Raw genomic sequence first — 23,038 nt, 5'->3', positions numbered from 1 at the left:
AAACTAAACCATCAATGTTTAATAGACAATAAATCAGGTCCTGGCTGTGGCTGCTGCCCTTTTAAAATCTTTACACATTTGACTTTCACATCACTTAACAATCAGTTTCACAATTTGTGTGTTCTGTGTAAAAAACACAGTTTTATTACTTTAAAGCTGCAGACTAAACCAGAAGAGCTCAAAGGGCTTGACAGAATTTTAAGGTAGAAGAAAAAAAAAGTAGTTCCTTAACTACCTTTTCCATACCGTTATGATTTACTTCCTCATCTATCTTCTTCTACTCGCTTTCTCTCCCCCACTTCAGCTCCCAAGCTGAAGAGCAAAGTAACACAAGATGGTTCAAGACAGTCAAAAAGCTGACCACTGCTGAACAGAGGTCTTGTCCACTCCCCAGCCCTAGCATACATCTCCACCAGCACTAATGCTCAAACAATCTCTCCATGAGCCAATTCAGTTCACCAAAACAGCAGATTAACACAGTAAGAAAAAAAAAAAAAAGCTGACAGTTTTTCTCCTGCATTAAGCAAATCGAGTGGGCTCAGCAAGAGGTTTGACTAGCATCAGAGACCAGAAAACTGGAGAGGGGGAGAGGGAAATGAGACCTCTGAATTTAGCATGACACTGGTTTCTCAAGGGACTTCGCTCCTAGTCTGTTCAGGGTGCAGAGCTGCAAGCGGTCTAGACTGTTCTAACTTCTGGCTGCTGCTGAAAGAGCCCCAAATCCCCCTCCCTTCTCACTCCCCAAAGGTACATATGTTCCTACCCTTATACATCAACACTAGTGTCATCTCCTGTAGTTGCATCATTAGCAGTAGCAAGCAGATCTACCTCTCTGATCATAGAAGGGCACACAGTTTATCTGAAGGCTGACAGATGAAAAAAAGTATTCACGAGTTTTCTGATTACATAATGAAATAAAAATCCTCTCTACTAGGTAGACAAAAAATTCCACCTTCCTGAGCCACAGTCACAGGCAGGAACTACTAGTGGTTGCCTAGAATAAAAATGGTAAAATGGTACAAGGACAGAGCAAGCACACACTACTACTCTTTATATGTTTCCCCTAGCCTCCAGCAATTGCCAACAAATCAGGTTCTACATGAGCTAGAATGACACCTATGTGCTTAAGCCACCAAATAAAGACTGCTCTCCAGCATTAGAAAAATCAACACAAGAAACAATTCCATGGCTGGACTGAGCAAGCTCAGTGGAGCTCTGAAGATGACAGGGGATTTCTCAATTTTGCTACTGAATAGCTTTGCTATTGAAAGGACATGCATCTCTTCAAAATTAATGTTACTATTAACCATGGTATATGCTAATATGCCATGGGTTCAGCCTAAGCACACAGAAAACCCAAAGCTGACAGCATGTATTGACTAGATAATGAAATATCTATGCTGACTTAGTTCAAACCTAAAAATCCATACTAGTATAACTGTACAGAGTACAGGTTTTTTTGTTGTTATAGTATAATAAATTCCATGTATTAACACCATGCACAATTTTAGCACAAGTAATTCAACAACTGCAGTAGCATTGGCACTGTGCTAATCACGACCTGCAGAGCTTAAAATATCAGGTCCCAAATCTGCAAATTGCTTACGCACATTCTTGGGTTCACTAAGACTACATAAGCACACACATTACAGACTGGGGCCTAAGAAGAAAAGTCAAGGAAGGAAGATGAAGGAAGGAGGAAAGAAATTCTCGACAGTTATCACAAACTGCCATATTTTCTTAGCAGTGAGTGACTACACTCTGATTTGGACAGGATCTCAAGTTTATGTGTTCATTTTCTTGATAGTGACAAAATCATCTTAAAAGATTAACTTTCTCTTTTGAGAGGCAAGATGTAACCATACACAAGTATATGCATAATTTTTAGGCCCTCCTGTATCTACAGCTTACAGAACTGAGTTACCATGACATTTCAGGTTAACTCTGCAAGCCTGGCTTTTATCAAGGATTACTACTGTGAAAAGTATGAAAATCAGTTACAGTTTTTTTAACTTGAAATAATTTTCTGACTTCAAAAAAAATTACTTGGTTTGAACATCTTTATAGCATTTCTGTTACTAGAGATTTCTCTGAATCTCCGGGGCTTCACATTCCGACTTTGCCTCAACACTGGTATTTCCCTGCTCTTGCAATATATTCCTACAGATTTTTTTAAATCCTTGCCATAGCAACAACTGAAGTTCCCCTTTTTGCCCTGCTGAGAAAGGCTGCCTGGCTAGGGCATCCCTGAATGCCAGCAGCCACTGGAAGCATGGAGCAAGGCAGAGGAATGGAAGAATTGAATAAATGCAACCAGGATGAAAGCTCTTAAGTTATGGACTACTCAAAAAGCAGATGCTGGCTGGGGATCAAAATTTTGCTGAGGTACTGCAAGAAGCAACTTGGGTGGTTGGGGGCAAAGAAGGGAAAGGCTACTCCATCAAGAGAGCTGAAAAAGCATTTCTGATGGACTGAAGACAAGAGTTAAAGAGAAAAGTTTTATCAGCCCATCCTGAAGAGCCTCTGCAGTGGCAAAAATTCCAGGAGAGAATGGAATGGAACAGGACAGCAGTTGAAAGTTATAAATGCTAAGGAGCCTGAGAACTTCACTTCTCTAGAAGGAAGAACAAGAAATGGAGCCTCCGTTGTGGCAACAGTTGGGCTTACCACAGATCTCCACTTCAATTTCCCTTCTATATAACTGAGTCATCATCTTCAGTCAAGACCTTTGTTTTGGAGAAAAAGCATAGAATCTACTTCCTCCCCTCCCTGCCCTTCCCCCAACTGGGGATAACCAAATTGGAAGTGTTACAGTAATGGGCAAAATTAAATAGAACTACAGTCATATTAGATGTGTAGGGAATTCACAATGCATCAGGAAAGAGATTTAATACAATTTAAAGAAAATATGATGGACCTCCTGATCCTGAATGAGATTTCCACCTATATGATACATATAATTTAATAATACTTAACTCATAGTCAAGCCAGGATGGGTTATGGTTATTAGTGCAGTTGTAACTCATCTTCCGTATACAAAACAATACTATAAATTTAATATATTTTTTTAGTTTTCCCATAGATCCACATTCCAATTCAGCACAAAATGATTATTTTTACCTATTTTATCCTCATAAGTCAATAGATGGCTCCATGCCGTGAAAAGAGTATGTACAATCAAAACCAAGACAACTGTACTACACGTATGTATAATGGCACCAAACTAGGGTTGGTAAGCAACTGGAACTACTGTATTTCCAAACTTTTGAAAGACTGCTTAAAGTATTTAAGGTTGCAAAGCCACAGTTTTGCATATGTTCTTGCCCAAATAAAAAAAAATTCCTTCCTTCTTAATAATATTGCATCACTACCGACACCTATGGTGATAAACCTGGTGTGCAACATAGTTTTGCCAATTCAAATGATGACATCAATACATTATTATGGTCAGCATGGACATGCACAAGACAGTTTTGCCTCAGGGGGCAGAATATAATTGTAAACACAAAAAAACCAAGATGCCAGAATCATACATTTCATGAAAGGCTTTGATTTTTTTTTTAGGAGAGGTAATGGGATGGAGGAAGGAATGAGAAGGAGGCAATCTTTTAAAGATCTGACCATTACTAATTTAAATTTGTGAGATACTTCTAAAAAGGAACCAGTGTTTAGGTCTGCTCAAAAGGTAAATGAAATGAAATCAAAACCACTTAAAAAACCCAAACCAACAACACACTATGCAATTTTCACAGCAACCACTGTGCTCTTCTCATAGCCTTTTAAGATATGTGTGGGTACTGTTTGGTATTCCTGAAGTTTAAAAGAAAGCATGCATTGAAAAACACAAGGAAATAGGAACCCCTTCAAACAAGTAGTTTTGTTTCTGGTGACTAGAGTCAACTTGCAATTACCCTTCAACTAATTACCTCTGTTGGTGACTATGTACGCCACAGATGTTAATGCAGCACTATGTAAGTGCCGGTGTGCTCTTTTCTCAGCCAGTTCACATGAAGCATTTTTTTTTATGTGGGACAGAGACTAAGTTATTAAGTCTCAAAGGCCGAAGCAGCCTTCAAACGCAGGGCCAGCTCAGGACTTTCTGTATCTGATCCTGATGCCAGGAGCACTACAGAGGGTACTTAAGGCATATCTAAGTAGCTCTGGACCACAACAACCACATCTGGCTAGTACTGAACCCAAGTTTAAGACTCCAGGACTGAGTTGGTGACAACCCTAGACAACAGATGCACAATGCTCCTGCACTCTGAAAAGGGTTATTTAATTTGAATAGAGTCAACTTGTATCCAATAGTGCATGCAATATATTCACCCTCCTGAATCCCTGAGCTCTTGGATGTGCAGTGTACACACATTAAATCACTTTATCATGCTGACTCAGTACAGTTGAGCAACTCTGCACATCATTCCTCAATACCCGTATAATATAAGATATCCCGGCCCTTCCCATTAATTGAGCTAACAAGCAGTTGTTGCATACAATCTTCTAATTATAACAAGAATAAAGAAAGGAGACATGAGTTTCTTATCAACATATTGATGCTAAGAATCAGAGCTAGTGCCTACGGCTGTTGGGAAACAAGCAAGAAAGAGGCCATAATTCACATGGTGGACAGAAGATTGAGAAAATTTGTGATATACACCAGAAGTAGTAAGTTTCTTGAGTAACCAAGAAAATGAACTAGTTTTGTGCTTGTATTAGCAATACAGTCAACATACAGCAAAAGGAATATCTGCATATTCTGCAATACTTCACTTGCACAAAATGTATCCTGAACTCACCAGTAAAATAATTCAATTTAAAAGAATTGTTTAAATTTATACTTAAAACCAGACCAGCAGTTTTGTATAACTTGCAGAACTTTCTGTGCTTGGCGGGGGCGGGGGGGCATATGAGGGGGACAGCGGGAATCAGAGTGTAAATTGCTTGGCAATACGATGATATTTTACAAAGAGAAAAAACAGTATCAACACCAGTGCGACAGGCAAAAGAACGATCTTGGGAAGATTCCATAGTTTTAGAAAGGTGGTTTTAAAAAAGAGCTGCTTCACAAAAATCAATACACTTTCCCCATAGGTTCATGATGTAAAATTCTATAATCAAGGCTTGTAGATTTGTAATTATGGTATGTCAGCCACATTTAAACAGGAGTGTTAAAAGATTGTTAAAGTTAAACTAACACAATTGCAATGTGAATTGTCTTAGTCTCATTCTAATCTACCGGTGTCACTTCCACTTAATCAGATGGAAACTATGGGCAAATGTCAGTGCTATTTTCACATGACCCAACTTACTTTGTTTGCAGTAGTTTTTCTAAATCTAAAATGAGAATAAGATATTTTTAGAAGGTTTTTTTCCTATCAATTCCCTCACTATCCAGCAGGCTGTCTGAGTTTGGATTTACTGACAGTAAGACTATTTTGAAGTGATTAAACCAGAATTATTGCTTGTTAGGACAGACATAAACCACAAATACAGCAAACGTTATTATTCATGCTCAAAGCTACTTTTTTTGACAAACTAATGAAAGTATGCAATCACCAACAGCCTGGCTATTAGATTTGTCAAAAAAAGCAAAAGGTTCTCCCCATTCCTAGTTTAAATTTCTTTCACTGATACATAGCAATGTAAGAAACATGAAGGCAAGTAAAGTACCCATGACCTACAATACAGTCTCGAGAGATGTACACAAAGAATTTATGATATACAGCTAAAAAAAATCCCAAAGCAGAACAGCTGCTTTGCTCTTAGTTTGAAAAAAAGTGATGAGAGAAAAGAATGTGCTACAGCAGATTATTAAAAAAAGACAAATGAAATGTTAAAAAAGTTCAATCCATCCTAATGGTTCTTGACCCTTATCTTTTTTTATATGCTCTTATAGCCTGAGCATTGAACGTGCTTGAAAATCAGTATTACACGTGAAATTCAATGTACTTTTCTAAACTGCAAATGCAGAAAAAACTAAGGAAAATTAATTGAAGTGTTAAGTCAGTCACTTTATGGCACGTGTAATAAGCCTCTACGTGAGTCTTCTCACACATGAGGAATAAATACCTCTATAGTTGTTCTAGTCCAAAGTAAGAGGACAATGTTAATGTTCCCAAGTTGACTTAAGTCACATGCATGCCCACTGTAGTAGAGAGCACATAACTAAGCTTCTAGTTGGAGAAGGAAGGGTGGAGTGGAACAGAGCCATACCTCTTCTTGTATCTGTGTGCAAGCAGCACAGAAGCGGGAGCTGCTGCTGTATCGTCAGCCCTGCAGGGAGTGTAAGATAAAATTCCTTTTCTCCCCCTCTCCTTTTTTTTTTTAGTTACCTTTACTTACAGTACACCAGCTGCTGCAGAGTAACTGTAGATGTGCATATTGTTACCACACAACAAACGCAAGCTAAGTCTACTTGCTTATTCACACAGCCATTCTTCAAAAGCAAATCTGAATCCTGTTGACTGCACTTGTACCAATTCCTCAAACGTTTTCATCCCTTTCTTTGTACTAGCCCTGAAACATGTACATTTGTGCGGTGAACTGGTCCAGGCAGGCCTCAAAAAAAAAAAACCAACCCAAGACCATTATTTTGAAGTAAATCCTAGTTATTTTTCAGTGGATCAGCTCTCTGAAATACACAGATGGGTGGCCACCTAAGTCCTTGTGCAGGACACAAAGGAGGAGGCTGTAACACAGCCCCTCAGATTTAGATTAGTTTAAACCATTATGGACCAACAACAAGTCTTCTCCTGTCACAAGTGGCAATTGTTTCCACTCGGAGGAATGCCACCTACACAGTACCCCTGAAACATATCGTAACTTATTAAGCATTGTTTTTAAGAGGCCACAGGATTTTTATTCACAAAATAGTTCTCGGGAATAGTCAGACTTTGTCTGGACTTGTCGTGGCCAGCCTAGAACTTTTTTTATTTGTTTAACTGTAACTGCTATTATGACGAGGTGACAATTACCTGCTTTGTTTTAATTTTTGCTCAGCTTTGTACGATCATGTGGTATAACACTATTATATTGATTTTTGTTACTAACAAAATGAGCTATCTCTGACTCAGAATAAAAAAAGCAGCATAAAAGATCAGATCTGATGAGAGAAGGAGCATGGGATGATAACAGAGCTCTTGAAAACACAGGTACAGTAAGGTGCTGAAATGCCCCAATGCTATAAGCAACTCACCAATAGTCAAATATTGGTCAAAGGAATACAACCCTGAAAGATGGCTAAAACCAGTTTTAGGATAACAAAGAAAAACTACTCAACACATGTAAAACACCATAAACAGTAAATTCAGGTAAAATGTGGAGTGCAAAGCAATGAAGAAAAACTAAGATGTGGATTTTTTAATATGCATTTCTAAATGCAGACTCTGAGAATTACAAAACAATCAACATCATACTCATCTCAACAAAGGATTTGGGATGCTGATGACTTGCTTGAACTTGTCCTCTCCCCACTACCAAATTGAGCCAGTGGCCTTAGGACCCAGAGGGGCAGCATAAAGATAAGACTAACATCAGGAAAAGGGTGCTACTAGAAACAAAGTAGAAACATTAGAAACTTTGTGTATGTTAATTTTGACTGTATATAAGTTGAACTGTGTTAGTATCACTGTAACTGCACTAATATGCAGTGGAATTTAAGCAACCTATTCTGTAACTTGGATGCAACGAGCTTGTAACAAAAAACCAGCATCCATGATTTCCATAAACCAAGTGAACAAGCAGAAGAGCCACACTGAACAGTAAAGAAATTGCTCACACAGGACAACAAACACTACTAAATTTTAATCTCTTGTTCTCAGCTCTCTCAGACTCACTTAAACTGCAGAAGCAGAGAAATGGAGAAAAAGAACATGCAAGCTCATCTTAGAGCTAGAAGCACTACAGACAGTGGCATACAGACACTGAGCTAGCTCCACATGCAATTATCTGCATAAGCATGTTGGCATCATTAGGCCACTTCCAGGTCCAAGGTGACATAGCCACATGATACAGCATTCACCATGTGAACATGCAGGCCTGCACCAGCTCTGCTGGGGTCTTATTGCCTAGTAAAGACTTTCTCCTCACTGTTTCGTAATCTATGAACATTAAAAAAAAAAAAAAAAAAAAAGCTTGTTCAGGTAACTTTTGTGATCATTTGTCATTAAGCAATGGTCACCTGAAATGGTATTCAGTATTACCACACAGTTCTCTCAGTAAAGCTATCAAACAGCAGCAATAAGCCTGTAGTGAAACTTCTACAAATTACAAATTCTACAAAAGTAAAACAGTGTCTTATTAGATACAACAGCTTTCTCAAAAGTCTCTAGACAAGTAAGGTGTACTGTCAGCTAGCAAAAATACTGAAAAAATGTTAATCTAAGTAATGCTAGTTTCCCCAGACCTCAGAATATTTTGTCTATAAAAACTGGCACAAAACACCATCCACTTTACAATGTACAGAGGACATTTACAATGTTCCTGTCCAGCGAAGCCAGTAACCATAACACAGATCGTGAAAGGGACCCAAAACAAAAGGCAGTCACCAAGCCACTAAAACTTTCTAGCTCAAAAGTAACACACAAGTTCATGATTTGCATGCCCTGCACAGTGACAGGGAACAGGACCTTACAATCATAATCAATTTCTCGCTTGCGGCAGTACTTGAGAACTGCTTCCCATTTGGAGCCTAGGAACTCAAAGGTGCCTTTATCTAGCATAAACAGAGTGACAAAGCTGTATCCATTTTACTTTTCTAGTCTTCAAGTCCAGCCTTTTAAAACTAATCAGGTATTAGAAAATGTGCCCATCTTAGTCTTTTACTAACTACTTTTACTAACTGAAATTAGGTAAGTCGTAATACAGAGTTCAATGCATGGAACTGGACTACTTAGCATCCTGATCTGGCGCACGTACTAATTCCTGCCTCCGCCTGAGTCAGCGCAGCCTTTGTAGGGTGTAGCCTTAACAAACCCCACCGTGACCAAACATTTAACGCCAAAGCCTTGTGTTTACAGTGATAATACGAGGGATGCAGGCAGATAAACCGCAGCTTTTCTTAAAAATTAAGACCGTGTTAAAACTAGGCAAAATCGAGACTCGGGTGATGAATTTACCATCGGCTTTGCGGTGTGAACCTTCGAATCAGAAACAACGCATTCAACAGTTGTTTTGGTGAAATAGGTGAGACGTCATGCCTCGGCAAGGTATCCGAAGAGACCGCCCTGCACACTGACGGGGCAGCGTGACTCCCCTCGGCTCTCAGAATCACTAACGACACAGAACAACAGCCCCTCCCCCCCCGCCGCCTCAACTGTCGTCTCGGGAAAGAAAGGCCTGTTCCTGAGGGCGGTGCGCGAGGGGAAGAAGCCGGCGGCCACGGCAGAACTTGTGCCAGGGCCGCCCGCCGGCACACCCCGGCAGCCCAGCACACGCGACAGCACCGCCACCCACTCCCCGGCCCCGCAGCAGGCACAGCCGGCAAGGCACGAAGCGTCTCCGGCAGCTCCTCCGCCCGGCCCGGCGAGGCCCCCGAGGGCCGCGGCGGGGGCTGCCCGCAGCCGGGCCGAGCCCGCAGCCGGGCCGAGCCCGCTCTCCGCTCGCCCCCTCGGCCTCCCCCAACGCCTCCCAGCGACGGCCGCGGCGCCCTCCCCCGCCCCGCGCGCACTCACCGCCTCACGACGCCGGTCTTGATCTTGATCTGCCTCAAGCGCGGCTCGGCCATGGCGGGGCTGGCGGGGGGAGCGGCGCGGGTGGGGGGCACGCTCGGAGGGGACGCCGCTGCGCCGCGACTGCGCTGCGCCACGCCGCGCATGCGCCACGCCGCCAGCCTGGGCGGCACCACCGGGGCGGGGGCGGGGCTCCCCGCTTCCCCCCGCGCCCGACCCGGTGGAGTCGTCCGGGCTACGGTGTGGCGCCGTCCCCATAGCGACCAGCGCGGCCGGGCCGGGCGCGGGCGGGCGCGGAGCGGAGCGGAGCGGCCTGCGCGGGGCTGCGGCGCCCCTCGAGCCGCCAGCTGTCTTTCACCATTTCTTCACAAGCACGCACGCAAAAAAAAAGTGCGAATCCACTCACAGATGCAGCAACGGGCGTTTTTCTGAGGTAGTGTGACTGGTGCCGTGATGGTGTCAGGGGGTGGGGAGTGAAGGGTACCCCCTGCTCCCGACCCCTGGCCGTGTAGTTAGCATAGAGTCATAGCGTGGTTTGGGTTGGAAGGGACATTGAAGATCACCTAGTTCCAACCCCCTCCGCCAGGGCAGGGACACCTTCCACTAGACCAGGTTGCTCCAAGCCCCATCCAGCCTGGCCTGGAACACTTCCAGGGAGGGGCCATCCACAACTCCTCTGGGCAACCTCTTCCAGTGCTTCGCCACCCTCACAGTGGAGAACTTCTTCCTTACATCTAATCTAAATCTACCCTCTTCCAGTTTAAAGCCATTAACCCTTGTCCTATTAGCCCAACTAACACCATTTTGTAAGGCAAGCAGCCATTCTCTGGGACCGAGTGGGTCACGTACTCGTTCCCTTTCCCCTCTTTATCAGGCCCTGAAGGTCCTGTCACCAAGAATACAAACCAAACAGATTTATTCTACCCTTCCCTACCGCCCTCAAGGTTCCTGGGCACCAGGCCGGTTACTCCCTTCCTTGCAGGCCTTCAAGGTCCCAAGGACCCGGCCAACCCGGTGTTGTCGATGACCCTGCCACAGAACAGGGAAGCGTAACAGCACCCAGAGCACTGTGTGTAAAACCAAGCAGTTACAAGTCCTAAGGGGAAACTTGGACCAGGACTGCTGCTGGACAGTGAGACCAGGACCCCCCAGTGGCCAGGGACACCTCCACCATCATCTGCTTCCTCTGAGGATGGATGGAGTGACTCGTATTCTTTTATATGATTTTTGACTCTAGGTTATGTTGATAGAGAGAACTATGTATTAAGATCCAACCTGATCTGCAAAGGGTGCAGGTGATTTATAACACGACTTAACTTAAGGTTTCTAAATTCTGTATTATACTACTTACAAATTGTACTGCACTGATTCTGCTTGTAGAAATCCTGTGCCATTCTAATCATAAATTATGATTTTCTAATTGTAAAACCCTGTTAAGAAAATAAAGCTTTAATTGTAACTACAACTTAGTGCCATATCACTCTGCCAAGGATCTCTGAAAGAACCTGTCTGTCCCCTCAGTCTCAGGTGACTGGCAGAAACAAATAAAGAGGCAACATTAGCACTGTCAGCTCAGTCCTAGAGTTATAAATGGCTGACAGTTCAAGAGCTGTTTTCCTTCATGATTATATTTAGTTCAGGCTAACCATTTAAGGGGTCAAATTCTTGAAAAAAACCCCTTTGAGCCCGTGTTTGAAAATCTTCCCTACATACTGCATTTAAATCAATAAGAAAGAAAAAAAAATAGCTTCAATGAATAAATAAGAAAGATAAATGTAGTTTCAGTGGAGTATAGTTCAGGACGGTCTGCAGAGGCCTTGGGTTCTTTCCATGTCCTTTTGTTGTGTGTTAATCGCTTGCCCTGACTCTCGACACTGCCAGTGACCAGTATCTCTTGAGAAAAACTGGCTACAAGGTAGGATGTCATGTTGCTTTTGGTGACGTGCCAGTCACCGGCAGTAGCCAGCAGCTGTGGGAGTGTGGCTGGCACCATCAGGCCCCGTTCAGACATGGCATAGAGAGGGCCAAGATACCCAAGTCCACGGAGTTGTGTTATCTGCAGAGGTTGATAAATGTGACCCCCCGTACAGAGCTCAGCAAGCCTCCCTGGAGACCTGTGAGCTGGGCCAGCCCAAACACAGCCTTGGCTTGGCAGGTTGTCTCTGCAGGAAGACACAGGTCTCAAAATAAACAGCCTGCATAACCCCATGAACGACTATGACCTGGAGACAAGTTCACAGATATAATATATATTTGATATGCAAACCTGCCATCACCCACACAGGAGGAGGAGGAAGGAGAGCAGCATTCTGTCAGGCACAAGGGAAAACGCAGCTGCTTACTTCAACAGAATCTCAGATCTCATTAATCTGGCTTTAGAAAGCTGTATCAAGTCATGCTGGGCCTGAAGCTGTTCTAAACAATTCCAAGGCAGCACAATTACACTTTGAAAATACAGACCGCTGCATGGAAAGCTGCATTACCACCGTGCACCTACACATCAATTACTTTTTCAAAAATAGTCTTAGGTGTCATTCCTATATTTGACATAGTTCTTTCATAAGTGAGAAGGCCAACAGCAAATAACAGTACAAAAATAAAGATTGCCTAGAAGCAGCAATATTAAGAAAAGTAACTCATGTTTCCAAGTGCTACAAATGTTTTATTTCTTGCCCTGAAGCATTAACATGCATCACTAACAGTGGTTAGGCTCAGTTACTGAATTTTAGAAATAGAAAGCAGTTGTTTTCTTACAGCTAATTCAGATAACTAAACAGATGGTAATATACCAAATCTGAGTTTGTATTTAAGCACATATGATAACTTGAAAAAAGTGTTACTGGTGGATGCTGAAGTATATTGTAAAATGTGTCTGAAAGCACGATCTACTTCATTATTGATACATGTTTGTATTAGTACCTGAAAATTATAAATTAACACTTTAAAAAATAGTAATTTTATTTCTAAGGGTCTGGATATCTGGATATTCAGGAAATTATGAATAATGCTTTCCAGGACAGACACTCCTTTTTTAATTAAAGGGGGTTTTTATTTTTTCCAGAACTCCTTTGAAACAATTTCTAGCCTAATCAGTCATAGGTATGTTTCCATGTGAATTAGTGACATTACACCAGAGTTGAATGCACTCTGTCATGAAGACTGTGAATCCTATTGTATCTTTTGGGTGGTACAGAAACTGTCAATTCTTCAACGAATTTTGGCACCATTCTGCTTGTGTTGCAGCTGGTTGAAGGTTTTCCGTAAGATCTATTAGCCCTAAGTCATTATGTGCACACTGTTGCATAGAGGCAGGTGCCTAAACATAATTTGCTGATGTTCTTAGCTATGCTGACATATGGAGCAAGTCATTCTGTACGCACGACTCTTACACGTATCTTTACATATTCCCCTGTATTGCTCCTTCCCAGCATCTCACATGTAAATCTGCAGCTTCTGTGAATATGACTTCCTCTCCTCTGACCAGTGTCATCTGGTCATCTCAGCTTTCATTTGGCTCCACATAAGGAATATTTCCAAGGCAGTTTGTTACATGTTTTGCACAAATTCATTTGAGTGCGTGTAATTGTCACTGACAATATACTATGCCTTCTGTCTGAAAAATCCAGCTAAGTCTTGTTTATTTCTTGTGGATAAGAGCACACGTAATGATTACTGCTCATCCCCATTTCACTTAAGAACGAAGGACTGGAAGCAGCTAATCAGCCTGATGAGGTCAGATCTCTGCACACATAAACAACTATGTAATAGATGTTTAATCTGAAATGTTCACAGTGCACCCAATTCACATGCGAGGGAACACACCAGGCTGCAAAGCACTTCCTACAACTCATAACATTCTCTGTGAAAGACCAGCTTAAGAAGTTAATGCCACACTTATGCTTTGTCACAACAAAAGAGCAGACAGACTCAAAAGCATTGCAGTACGCCACCAGTCTCTCTGATATTAGCAATTCCTAGTTAATATGCCTCTCAATTAAAGACTACCCTTAATAAACACACAACTTCTAAGCTGTGCAAATAGTAAGTCTCATTAATCCCGTACTCTCGTAGTATCCCTTCCTCCCTTTTAAATTCATCTCCTTGGCTTTAGTAAGGGAGTTTCTGAAATAACTGGGCTGTTGCAGTGGACCTGTTTTGCGTTGTACCACTAGTTCATTTGGACTCTAGAGCCAACAGGTTTGTCAGGTGATATAGTTCAAATTAGAGGTATTATGCCATTTCCACCTATGCTGTTGAGGTCAGAACATACCCTGCAGAAGGAGGTGCAGTCACCTCTAAATTCCACTAAACCCCAGTGGCAGTTTCCATCATCTTGTCCATTACCAGTTAGTTTAGACAGCTTGAAAAACCCATGGCCATAGCCATGCCAAATGTATATTTGCTTCAGCTGAGGACTGAGACCGTTACTTTAATAAGTAAATGCTCAATGAGCTTTTATACTATTTTGTTTATCCATCAAAACCATCTGTGCAGTATGAATACAATTTTGTTTTCATTTATGATAAAACAAAATGTGGAAATTATTTAGTCTTCAGATTTTATCTTTTTTTGTAGGAAAAGCAAATTTCAGCCAGCCTCCCTAAAGGGTACTACATAAATAAGATCAGATTTTGAATAAAAGTTAGTAGTATCTCCTTAATTTTTTTATATATTCAGTAGGTAAAATTAACCTCTGTACAGCTGGCCAGCACAAAGCTAGGCACCATTTAAGTGCACAAGAATGAATTTCCCTGGTTGTGAGCATACAGCATAGTATCAGTATTCCTTGTAGTGTAGAGCTCTTGACCCACTTTCTTACCAAGTGATCATCACCAGTCAAAATGATCTTCCACAAATATCCCAGCCTCCCCAAAATGCTTAGAGAATTGTTCAATGCTACAAATACAGGAAAGTAGGACAAGCCATGGGACGGGACAAGGATAAAATGGGTTGCTGCTGCAGAGTCTGCGAGGTACCTACTACACATGGTGAATCAAGTGGAAGCTGTGTTTTGTTACAGGAGAGGCTCAATTATGTTGGGAAATTAGGTAAGGGAAGAAGGAGACACTAGGCAGAAGCTGAAAAGAGTCGGGGGCAAAGTCCATTCCTGTTTCTGCCTTTGTACCTTCTCCAGACACCACCGGGACAGATTCTGATTTCATCTATGCTTCTGTGAAAAGTAAGTAGCCCACTGGGATATGGTGGTATAAAATCAGAAGGAAACCTACTCATCTTCAGCAAAGTTATAGTGACAGTACAATTTACCCTGGGTAGAGAAGGCAGCAATGGTGATTCCTCAAATATTACACTGCTGGGGAGCGCAGGTTACAAAACAGCCCTCTCATGCAGTTTTGAGGGTTAAACTGTGCCTGTAATAAATGCTAAGCTACGATTCCAACCATTTTAGCTAACTCAAGGCTTTTTTAAAAGCAGTTTTTCCCAGCTCAGACCAACCATTAGGTGAAGAGCTGGAAGTAGTGAGAGAAAAAGGGATTTATGTGCATGCATCAAAAGGAGAATATATCCCTTTGCGAATGATTTCCATGGGTGCCCTACCTACAAATGAAGAGATATGTGATATAACAATTCATTGTTCTGACACACATTACAATCATGATGTGCAGTTTTTAATGCATCGTGTTACATTAAGCTTAGCCCATGGTCTAACACCATGTAACATAAATTTCTGTGAAGGGAGTAACATAACACGATACTGTCTTTTAAAAGACACACACGATTTTTTCAGATCACCTACTTTTTATCCATGAATGCCCAATCCAAAAATCAAGGTGGCAGATGAAAGTGGAGTGAATGAGTATCCACAAACCAGAGTATTTATCTTGTGTGGTTTTTCTCATTGCTACCTGTAGTCAATGACTCCAGTCAATTTTTATGTTGTAATGCATGAGCAAAGTTGATGGACATATTTTTTTGTCACCCCCAGTTAGATTTTATTCAGGGTCAATCAAGGGAGACCTGACAGCCGTTAAGACTGTAAAACACACTGAGAATCCTCACAAGTGTTTATTTCTCAATAGAGAGAGGGGCTTTGATTATGAACTGTCACTAACCTTATTTTGGCTGCTCTCTTTTTGTCCTACCCTGGAGGCAGATTTTCTGTTTTAATTGATAGTTTATTTTAAAATAGAAATATCAATTTAAGTGATTCTCATTGGAATGAAATAAAATGAATTATTGATTTGACAATAACTGGATATAATAAAAATCTCCAGTGAAAGATCAAATTCAAATCTGAAGTTTAAAGAACTCACAGAGTAAAGCTGCATGTGATCAGCCTCTTTGGAAAAAAAAAGAGGTATTTTTATATAGAGATTTTCATATATTTACATATACTTATGCATTTGTTTATTTATCTCCCCCCAAGTCATTACAAAGATTCAGGATTTTTTAAGGCTTTTTATATAAATGTCTGCTTGATTGCTGAGTTATTAACTTCATTTTTAATTCAATCCTTTCTGTGGTACAATACAAAGCAAAACCGTGAAACTCATAGACATCAACTGACATCTGTGTGGGTTTGACTGATCACATGCTTCAGTGCAAAGTTTAAATACCAGCAAAGGGGATTCCTCCTTTTTTGGCCACATCTGAAAACTGCAATTCTTACCAGAGACTGAACACTCAGGACAATATTCTCCAGTGAAGAAACAATCTTTGCCAGTGCTTAGCAGACAGGAACATGTTGGTAGCACACAAAGGTGGAGGACTGCAAAGTAGCTGGCACCAAATAGGCAGATCATGCTAATATCCCTTATGGTGCTGCATGCGATGTTCTAAAAGCTTCTCATGAGTCAATAAAGAAGGAAGATAGTATCTGTAGACTGTAGCATCAAGATGAAGCAGTATTTAGAAAGTCTGAGGGAGGTAAAAAATGTATGCTTTTAATAGGTCAGCAATCTTTATTGACAGAGATAAACACACTGTCAAGATATAGCTTAACACCGTAAAGCAACTGGCACAAAATCACACTATGTTGTGATTAATGTTTAGCACTGTACAGTGTCAGTTTAGCACACTTTAAATAGTTTGGAAATTGGTGTGTTGTAATTGGGTAATTATTATAATGTAGGAATTTTTGGTGAGTTCTTGCAGGAATCTATTCACCAGGCCTAAGCTATTCGATGTATTTATTAATCACCTGAGAGGAAATGTAAAATAATTGCTAGTAAAGCCTGCTGCTGGCACAAATGTTGTTGACATTGTAAGTAATAAGAACAGATTAGTTCTGTAAACCAATCTGGATTGCTGGATGAAATAAACTAATTCAAAATATATAATTTCAACACTGGAAGAGTCAGGGTCATACACGTAGGAGCAAAGAATATAAGTCACACTTACAGAGTGAAAAACTGTGACTTGGAAACCAGGAACCCCAGAAAAGGACTGTTGGGTTGTGATGGCTAACCAGCTGAACATGAGCCCAGCTATAATGCCATGGCTGATAGAGAGCAGGTATCATGCATTAATATACTGACATGTCAGTACTATGTAGGAGGCTTAATATCTAGAAATGCCAAAAGAGTGAGGTTCTGCCTGGAATCACATGCCCAGTTCTACACTTTAAAATGGCAAAAAAGCTTGTAAGGCTCCAGACAAATCTATGGGAGCAATACAGTACCTGGAAAACATACTCCATGCAGCAAGGCACAAGGAACTAAGGGTATTTAGTCAGCAAAGAAAAGAAGGGATTTGGTCAGTCTGTAATCTACATAGAGAAGGAACTTCTGATAGCAGCAGGTTCACAACCCAGCAGAAATAATGAGCAGTAGGATACAAAAGCAAGCTCAAACTAGGCAAAATCAGGATTGAATTAAGGGGCCAAATTTTAAGTACTGAGGAATTAACTACTGGGAAAACTACCCATGGGTAAGGGAGATGGAGGTGTTTAAGACTGGATACTTTTCTGTAAAATATGCTTTGGCTTAACTACACATTAAGGCTCAGTGTAGAAATTAGCAGCTGAGATCCATGAGGGGGCTTAGGCCAGACAATTTTAGTAATTCCCTCCATCCCTAAAAGTCTGCTTGTCAAAACACAGCAACTAAACTGAGGAACCAGACTCAGCTGCAAGATCCAAAATCCACCCATTGAAAACAAACTTAAGACTGAAGACCTGCTCCTAGATTATTAAGTTTTTTATGGAGAAGGAAGGTGAGATAGAGGTCTGTTTACTTTTCTATTACATCCAGTGCATCGAGGTGCAGAAGATGCTAGGAACAATTAGAACAAAATGTCACACCCTAAATATTATAACAATACAGATTTAGCTAAAATTAGCCTGATCAAACCAGTTTAATGGAATTTTCATAGTTCTAGTCTTCAGCGAGGAATGAAAACCTTTCTATTTTCAGAAATAGAATTTATTATTTTTAATATATATATATAAAGCTTTCAAGGTACATACTCAAGCAATCATTCCTAATCCAGCTGAAAACATGAGCATAACAGGGAGCTAAGCCCTTGAAATATCAGGTACACCTGAATTGTACTTTGGTAGCAAGCCTCATCTTGCTTAAATTAAGATTAGTCAGGATTAGGTGTCTAGTCTGTGCCTATTATTCTTCTTTTACAATAAAGGGAAACAGACATCTGTAGAGTTCAGTTCATGCTGTGTGAGTTGGGTATCTAAAACTGTTTGGATGATGTGTCATCTCACATGATTGAAATTAGTTGAGATTAATCCACACTAAATGCTTAAATTGAAAAGGTTACACACCCCCAGCTCAACTCTCTTTTAATCCTGGAGGTGTATAAAGTTTGTAGGCATTCATTTCCAACACTGACAATGGGGAAAATTCCTCTAGGCATGCAGAGAAACACCTCAGCAGCGACCATACACAGCATGCCACACTTGTGCCTAGTTTAGAAATCGCAGCAAGGTTTTCTGTCCCTTCATCATCTTTGGAGTGATTATTTGCTACTGTTTTTACTCTGCATGTTAACCAAACCTACTCTGGATTTAGAAGAATGTGGGTCAATGCACAGTCTTTCCTGCCAGGAAACCATCCGCAGTGGGAGCACAGAAAATATTAGGCATGGAAAAAACTCTTTTTCTCCTGTTAGTGCTGCTTCATGTTTCCTGTAATAATTCCATATGATTGAAGCAGAGAGAGGAAGAAGAGTAACAATGCAGCCAAGTGGCTATGCCGCCTTCCTGTGGGAAAATATTTGTATGCAAAATGATAAAACCTCAGCAGGTGGATTAGGGAGGGCTTCCATCTCCGAAAGTGCCCACTTACCTGGTCATATGGACTCTGTCTTAAGAGATCTTCCCTGGCAGAAGAAGGAATTCAAGCAAGGTGAAAGCTCGAACCACTGACCTACTGGGTAAAGCAGCTGCACTAATGCATTTAGGCTTTTAAAGAAAAGGTGTAGCTGTCTGAATCCATTAGAGGGTTCAGGCAGGGTATCTTGAATATAAGAAAGCACCTGAAAGTACATCAGAGAAGGCACTGAAAGGCCAGATTTGAGACAGTAGGTATGGTTTTCACACTGACACTTTCTGCAGTGCCCCGCTTACATTCTGGTTAGAGAAATGTAATGCCCCAGTGACTGTACCAGCAGCCCATACACCCAGTGTGGTTGCTGGGAATTTCTAGAGGTGCTCAGAAGTTAGACTAAACATAGATGTTTATACTTAATTAAAAAATCTAGTCAAATTAAATGCATTAAAAACAAAACTGAAATCAGATGTAAACCACTGATAATCTCTATTAAAGCTTAGATTTTCTCAGCATTATTTCAGTATATTAGAAAGATTCTCCTACTCAGTGGCTCAAACAAAGCTACTTGGGGAGTTAGTAGAAAAGCATTAAATTTTTAAGGTCAGCATGGACTTTATCAAAATAATGATTAGGTCTTCAAATCCAGAAATGTATTACTTTTTCTGCCTTTACTGTGATGCTGATATTGGTTTTTGCACTTTTTCAAAAGTTTTGCTCTACAGAAAAGCCTCTATTTTCTTTGGTGTTTGTTTTAACTGAACTAGCAGGTACAGCAAACATTTTTGTCATTTAATTAGCATTGCTCAGGTAAAATTCAGAAATGGATTGAAGGCTGAAAATGCAGGATTGTTTTCTAGTCTACGAATTAAAAAATTGGAGAAGATAACACAGGCAAAACCCTAATGGTAAGGGGTCAGATTTCTAAAGATATTTTGGTGCCTGGAGATGGAGACAGATGACCAGTGGGAGTTTCAAAATCCCTCCTACAAATTAGATGTCTAACTCCTATTGAATTCAGGGGAAACGAGGCACTAGCCCCTATAGGCACTTCCGATAATCTCACTAGCCATATATCTGCATGTTAAACATCTAAGTATTAGCTCCTGGAGACAGGAAATAATCTCTCAGTTCACTAAATAATGTGTCCACTTTGTTCACTGAGTAATCTGGCTAGTTTTAAATAAGTTTCCTTTTCATAAGGAAAAAAAGCAATGCCATACATTTAAGACAGTTAAATACAATTAATTAAACCTGGTTTACACTTTTAAATTGGTTTTTAATTTCCACCCCAATGCATTTTGATACAAACCCTGAATAAAACCACCATTTAGAGAAGTCTTTTGCTATTTTCTGAGATAATATGAATGTAAAATGTAAGCATCTGAAAAATTACAATAAATCATCGCACTCTCACTGTGTATATTTATATGATAAAATGAAAAAGATATTGAAATGTATCAAATATACATTCCAAGTCTAGTTGCAAATCAGCTTGTGTTAATTATTATACCAGTCAGTGAGAACTAAGTTAATTACCAAGTTCAAATGCGAAGCAAAAATAAAACGAGCTGTTTAAATCAAGGTTTCATTCTCATTGTTTTTAAACCTGATTGAAATTGGAAGCTTAAATTACTATAAGCAGGTAAAGACTAGCAAAGATCTGGAAGATACAGCCCTGCGAAATACAGTCACAATCTCTGAAATCTGTTCTTTCCAGAATCACAAGAAACATTGCACCTTGTTCTCCCATTTATTGACCCAGATCTATGAAGATTTCTGTGCCTTAATGCAAACATAACACGATGTAAGTGACCTGTTCTCTGAGTTTATCATTACCCTCAGCTCTGTTGCCAGCAGATCACAGGTAACATTTGCCTGTAATAACCCCTAATATTCAGAGCTTTTTCTTTTCTGCATGACACTTCCCAAGTAACAGCTGGGCCCTCTGAATGCTTGAGTTTAATTCCTTGATTTTCAGAACCCTCAACTCATTCCCCCTCTGTGTCTATCTGGCAAATGAAACGCTCAGCTGTTAGAAAAGGGAATAACATAGCCCAAATCTTGTACCGTCAAGTTGAGAAGGGCATATACATGATGCAGCTTGTATATATTAACCCTATGGTCTGCAAATGCTTTGCTTAAAATGTGCAGGGAATGAAGTAGATCAAATCAGAATGCAGAATAATTGATGAAAAATAACATCCTCTTCTTTTCACTGACACTCAGGCCAAAACGTTTTATCTCTTTGTTTTCGAAATCTTCCTGCATCTTGATAAGAAAGCTAGGAGGGGCGGGGAGGGAGCTAAATTTTCTTATTGAGTGCATGAATAATGAGACTTGTGTGCATAACTTTTTTGCACCACTTGGAAAATTGCCTCCTACTGCATTTCTTTGAGGCTGGAAGAATAACCTTTATACCTCTAAGGGTTATAAAAGGCCTAAGTAAACATTTAATGGTATGGAAACAATAATGTGACATCATTCCAGTAAATACAGCTTTGTGCTGTGCAGCTTGTTTTACAATAATGGTGTTACTTAGTCATTTATTGGTCTTGTGAGCAGCTGGAAAGAAAGGAAAAAAAAAAACCCAAACAAAACCAAACAGGTGCACTTAGGGGAACTGCCTTGTCTGAGAATTGAGAAATACACTCGTTTTTACTTACAAGCATATAGCTGAATATGGCAAGGTTTGCTTGGCTTGAGCTTCTCCATACAAGCTTTGGTTTGGTGTATAAATGCACAAGTGTTTCTTTACCTAAACCATTTCATTAGAACCAATGGCTGACTCTGGCATTTGCTAATTTGTTTTATTTAATTATGAAGTCCTTGATCAGCCCCCTTTGCCCTCCAGCAATGCCTATTCCTTCGGCACAGGGGAGACTGTAGGCCTCATAAAAGCCTGTTTGGCTTTCTCTCTATGCTAACAGAAGAGCAAGGGGGACCTTAAAGCTGTCCTCACTGGCCAGGGTATCCACGGCCAGCAAAGAGCTGCTGGATTCTTGGCACCTTCTATTAATTCTCATTTTAATTTGGTGTTGCATCACCACAGAAGTCGAGGTAGGAGACCCCAGAGAGGCCTAGCCAAATTCCTAAGAGTTTGAAATATCTGAAGGAAGAAAGGGACGACTGAATCTGTCCTGTGCACAAACACAGGGCAGAGCAAAGCTTGAGCTGCATGTCCTCTTCACTACCCAGCAGCCCCCAGCACGATGAAAACAAGGTCCTCTTCTCTGTGGAAGAGCTCTTCATGCATTGGCAACCTTTCTCAAGGTTTCTTACAAGCAGGTTTCAATAACCCTGGTCCCTATGGTTAGTCCATATCACGATAGCAGTGCTGGGATATGAGATGAGCTGGCTCAGGGAAACAGATGGACTTATACCTCCTGGGGGCTTCCCTGTGGGCTCTTGGGGGTCTCTTCTTCAAGAACTAGTGTTACTGTCGATACGCCAGTGCTGTATGTACCGAGGGAAGATCTTCCCTCCCTCAGCTCCCAGGCACTGACTGTGGGATGTGGCACAAATGGAACATAATGGTTTCTCACTCATTTTAAGATAAGAGAGCTACAACTCAAATTTTCTCTCCCTTGTCTCGCTGGAGAGCTTATATGTTAAGAGCACTTGTATAAAGTTGCTGGAGTACAAAGTATGTATTATTTATTATTTTCATGCTTGCAACAGTTTGACAGAAGACAAGAGGAGATGACATTTGAAGGGAATATGGGAAAGAGAAGAGGTACATTAAAAGATCATGAGATACACTTTGTCAGCTAGTTCCTGCCTGTACACTGCCTTGATTAGATGAAATGCATGTGTACATTTATCCCATACAAGAAATAAATTATGGTGATACATGAAGGTTTTACAAGTACAACTTGGAGATAAATTAACTACTCAGAGGTGGTAATGTGAGCAATGATATAAACTATGTGCCTACTGTCACCTGTTTTGCGCCTTCCACTTTTGTTTCATGGAAAATGGCTATTGAAATTTTTTTAAAATATTTTGACAGCAGTTAATTTGGATTTTTTTTACCCCTCCACCTGCCCAGCACAAGAGTGCAAGTTCAGCCAAAGGGGGAATCAGCTCAGCATCTTATCTGGCTTCTAAAAGCTTCTTACCACA

General features: G+C 40.7%; 1 protein-coding gene across 1 annotated transcript in view; it reads right to left on the bottom strand.

Annotated features, from left to right (window-relative positions):
• The window catches only part of TBCA (tubulin folding cofactor A), a 34,042-nt gene extending 24,098 nt beyond the window's left edge, over positions 1-9,944 (bottom strand). Inside the window, 2 exon segments of the mRNA XM_069777543.1 lie at positions 9,675-9,760; positions 9,762-9,944. Of these exon segments, the coding sequence (XP_069633644.1) occupies positions 9,675-9,760; positions 9,762-9,929 (254 nt within the window). The 5' untranslated portion in view covers positions 9,930-9,944.
• Positions 9,945-23,038: the final 13,094 nt, after the last annotated feature.

Source organism: Haliaeetus albicilla, chromosome Z, assembly GCF_947461875.1.
Source record: "Haliaeetus albicilla chromosome Z, bHalAlb1.1, whole genome shotgun sequence".
Taxonomy (NCBI): domain Eukaryota; kingdom Metazoa; phylum Chordata; class Aves; order Accipitriformes; family Accipitridae; genus Haliaeetus; species Haliaeetus albicilla.
Note: the sequence above shows the minus strand (reverse complement) of the source record. Positions and strands in the feature narration are given on the sequence as shown.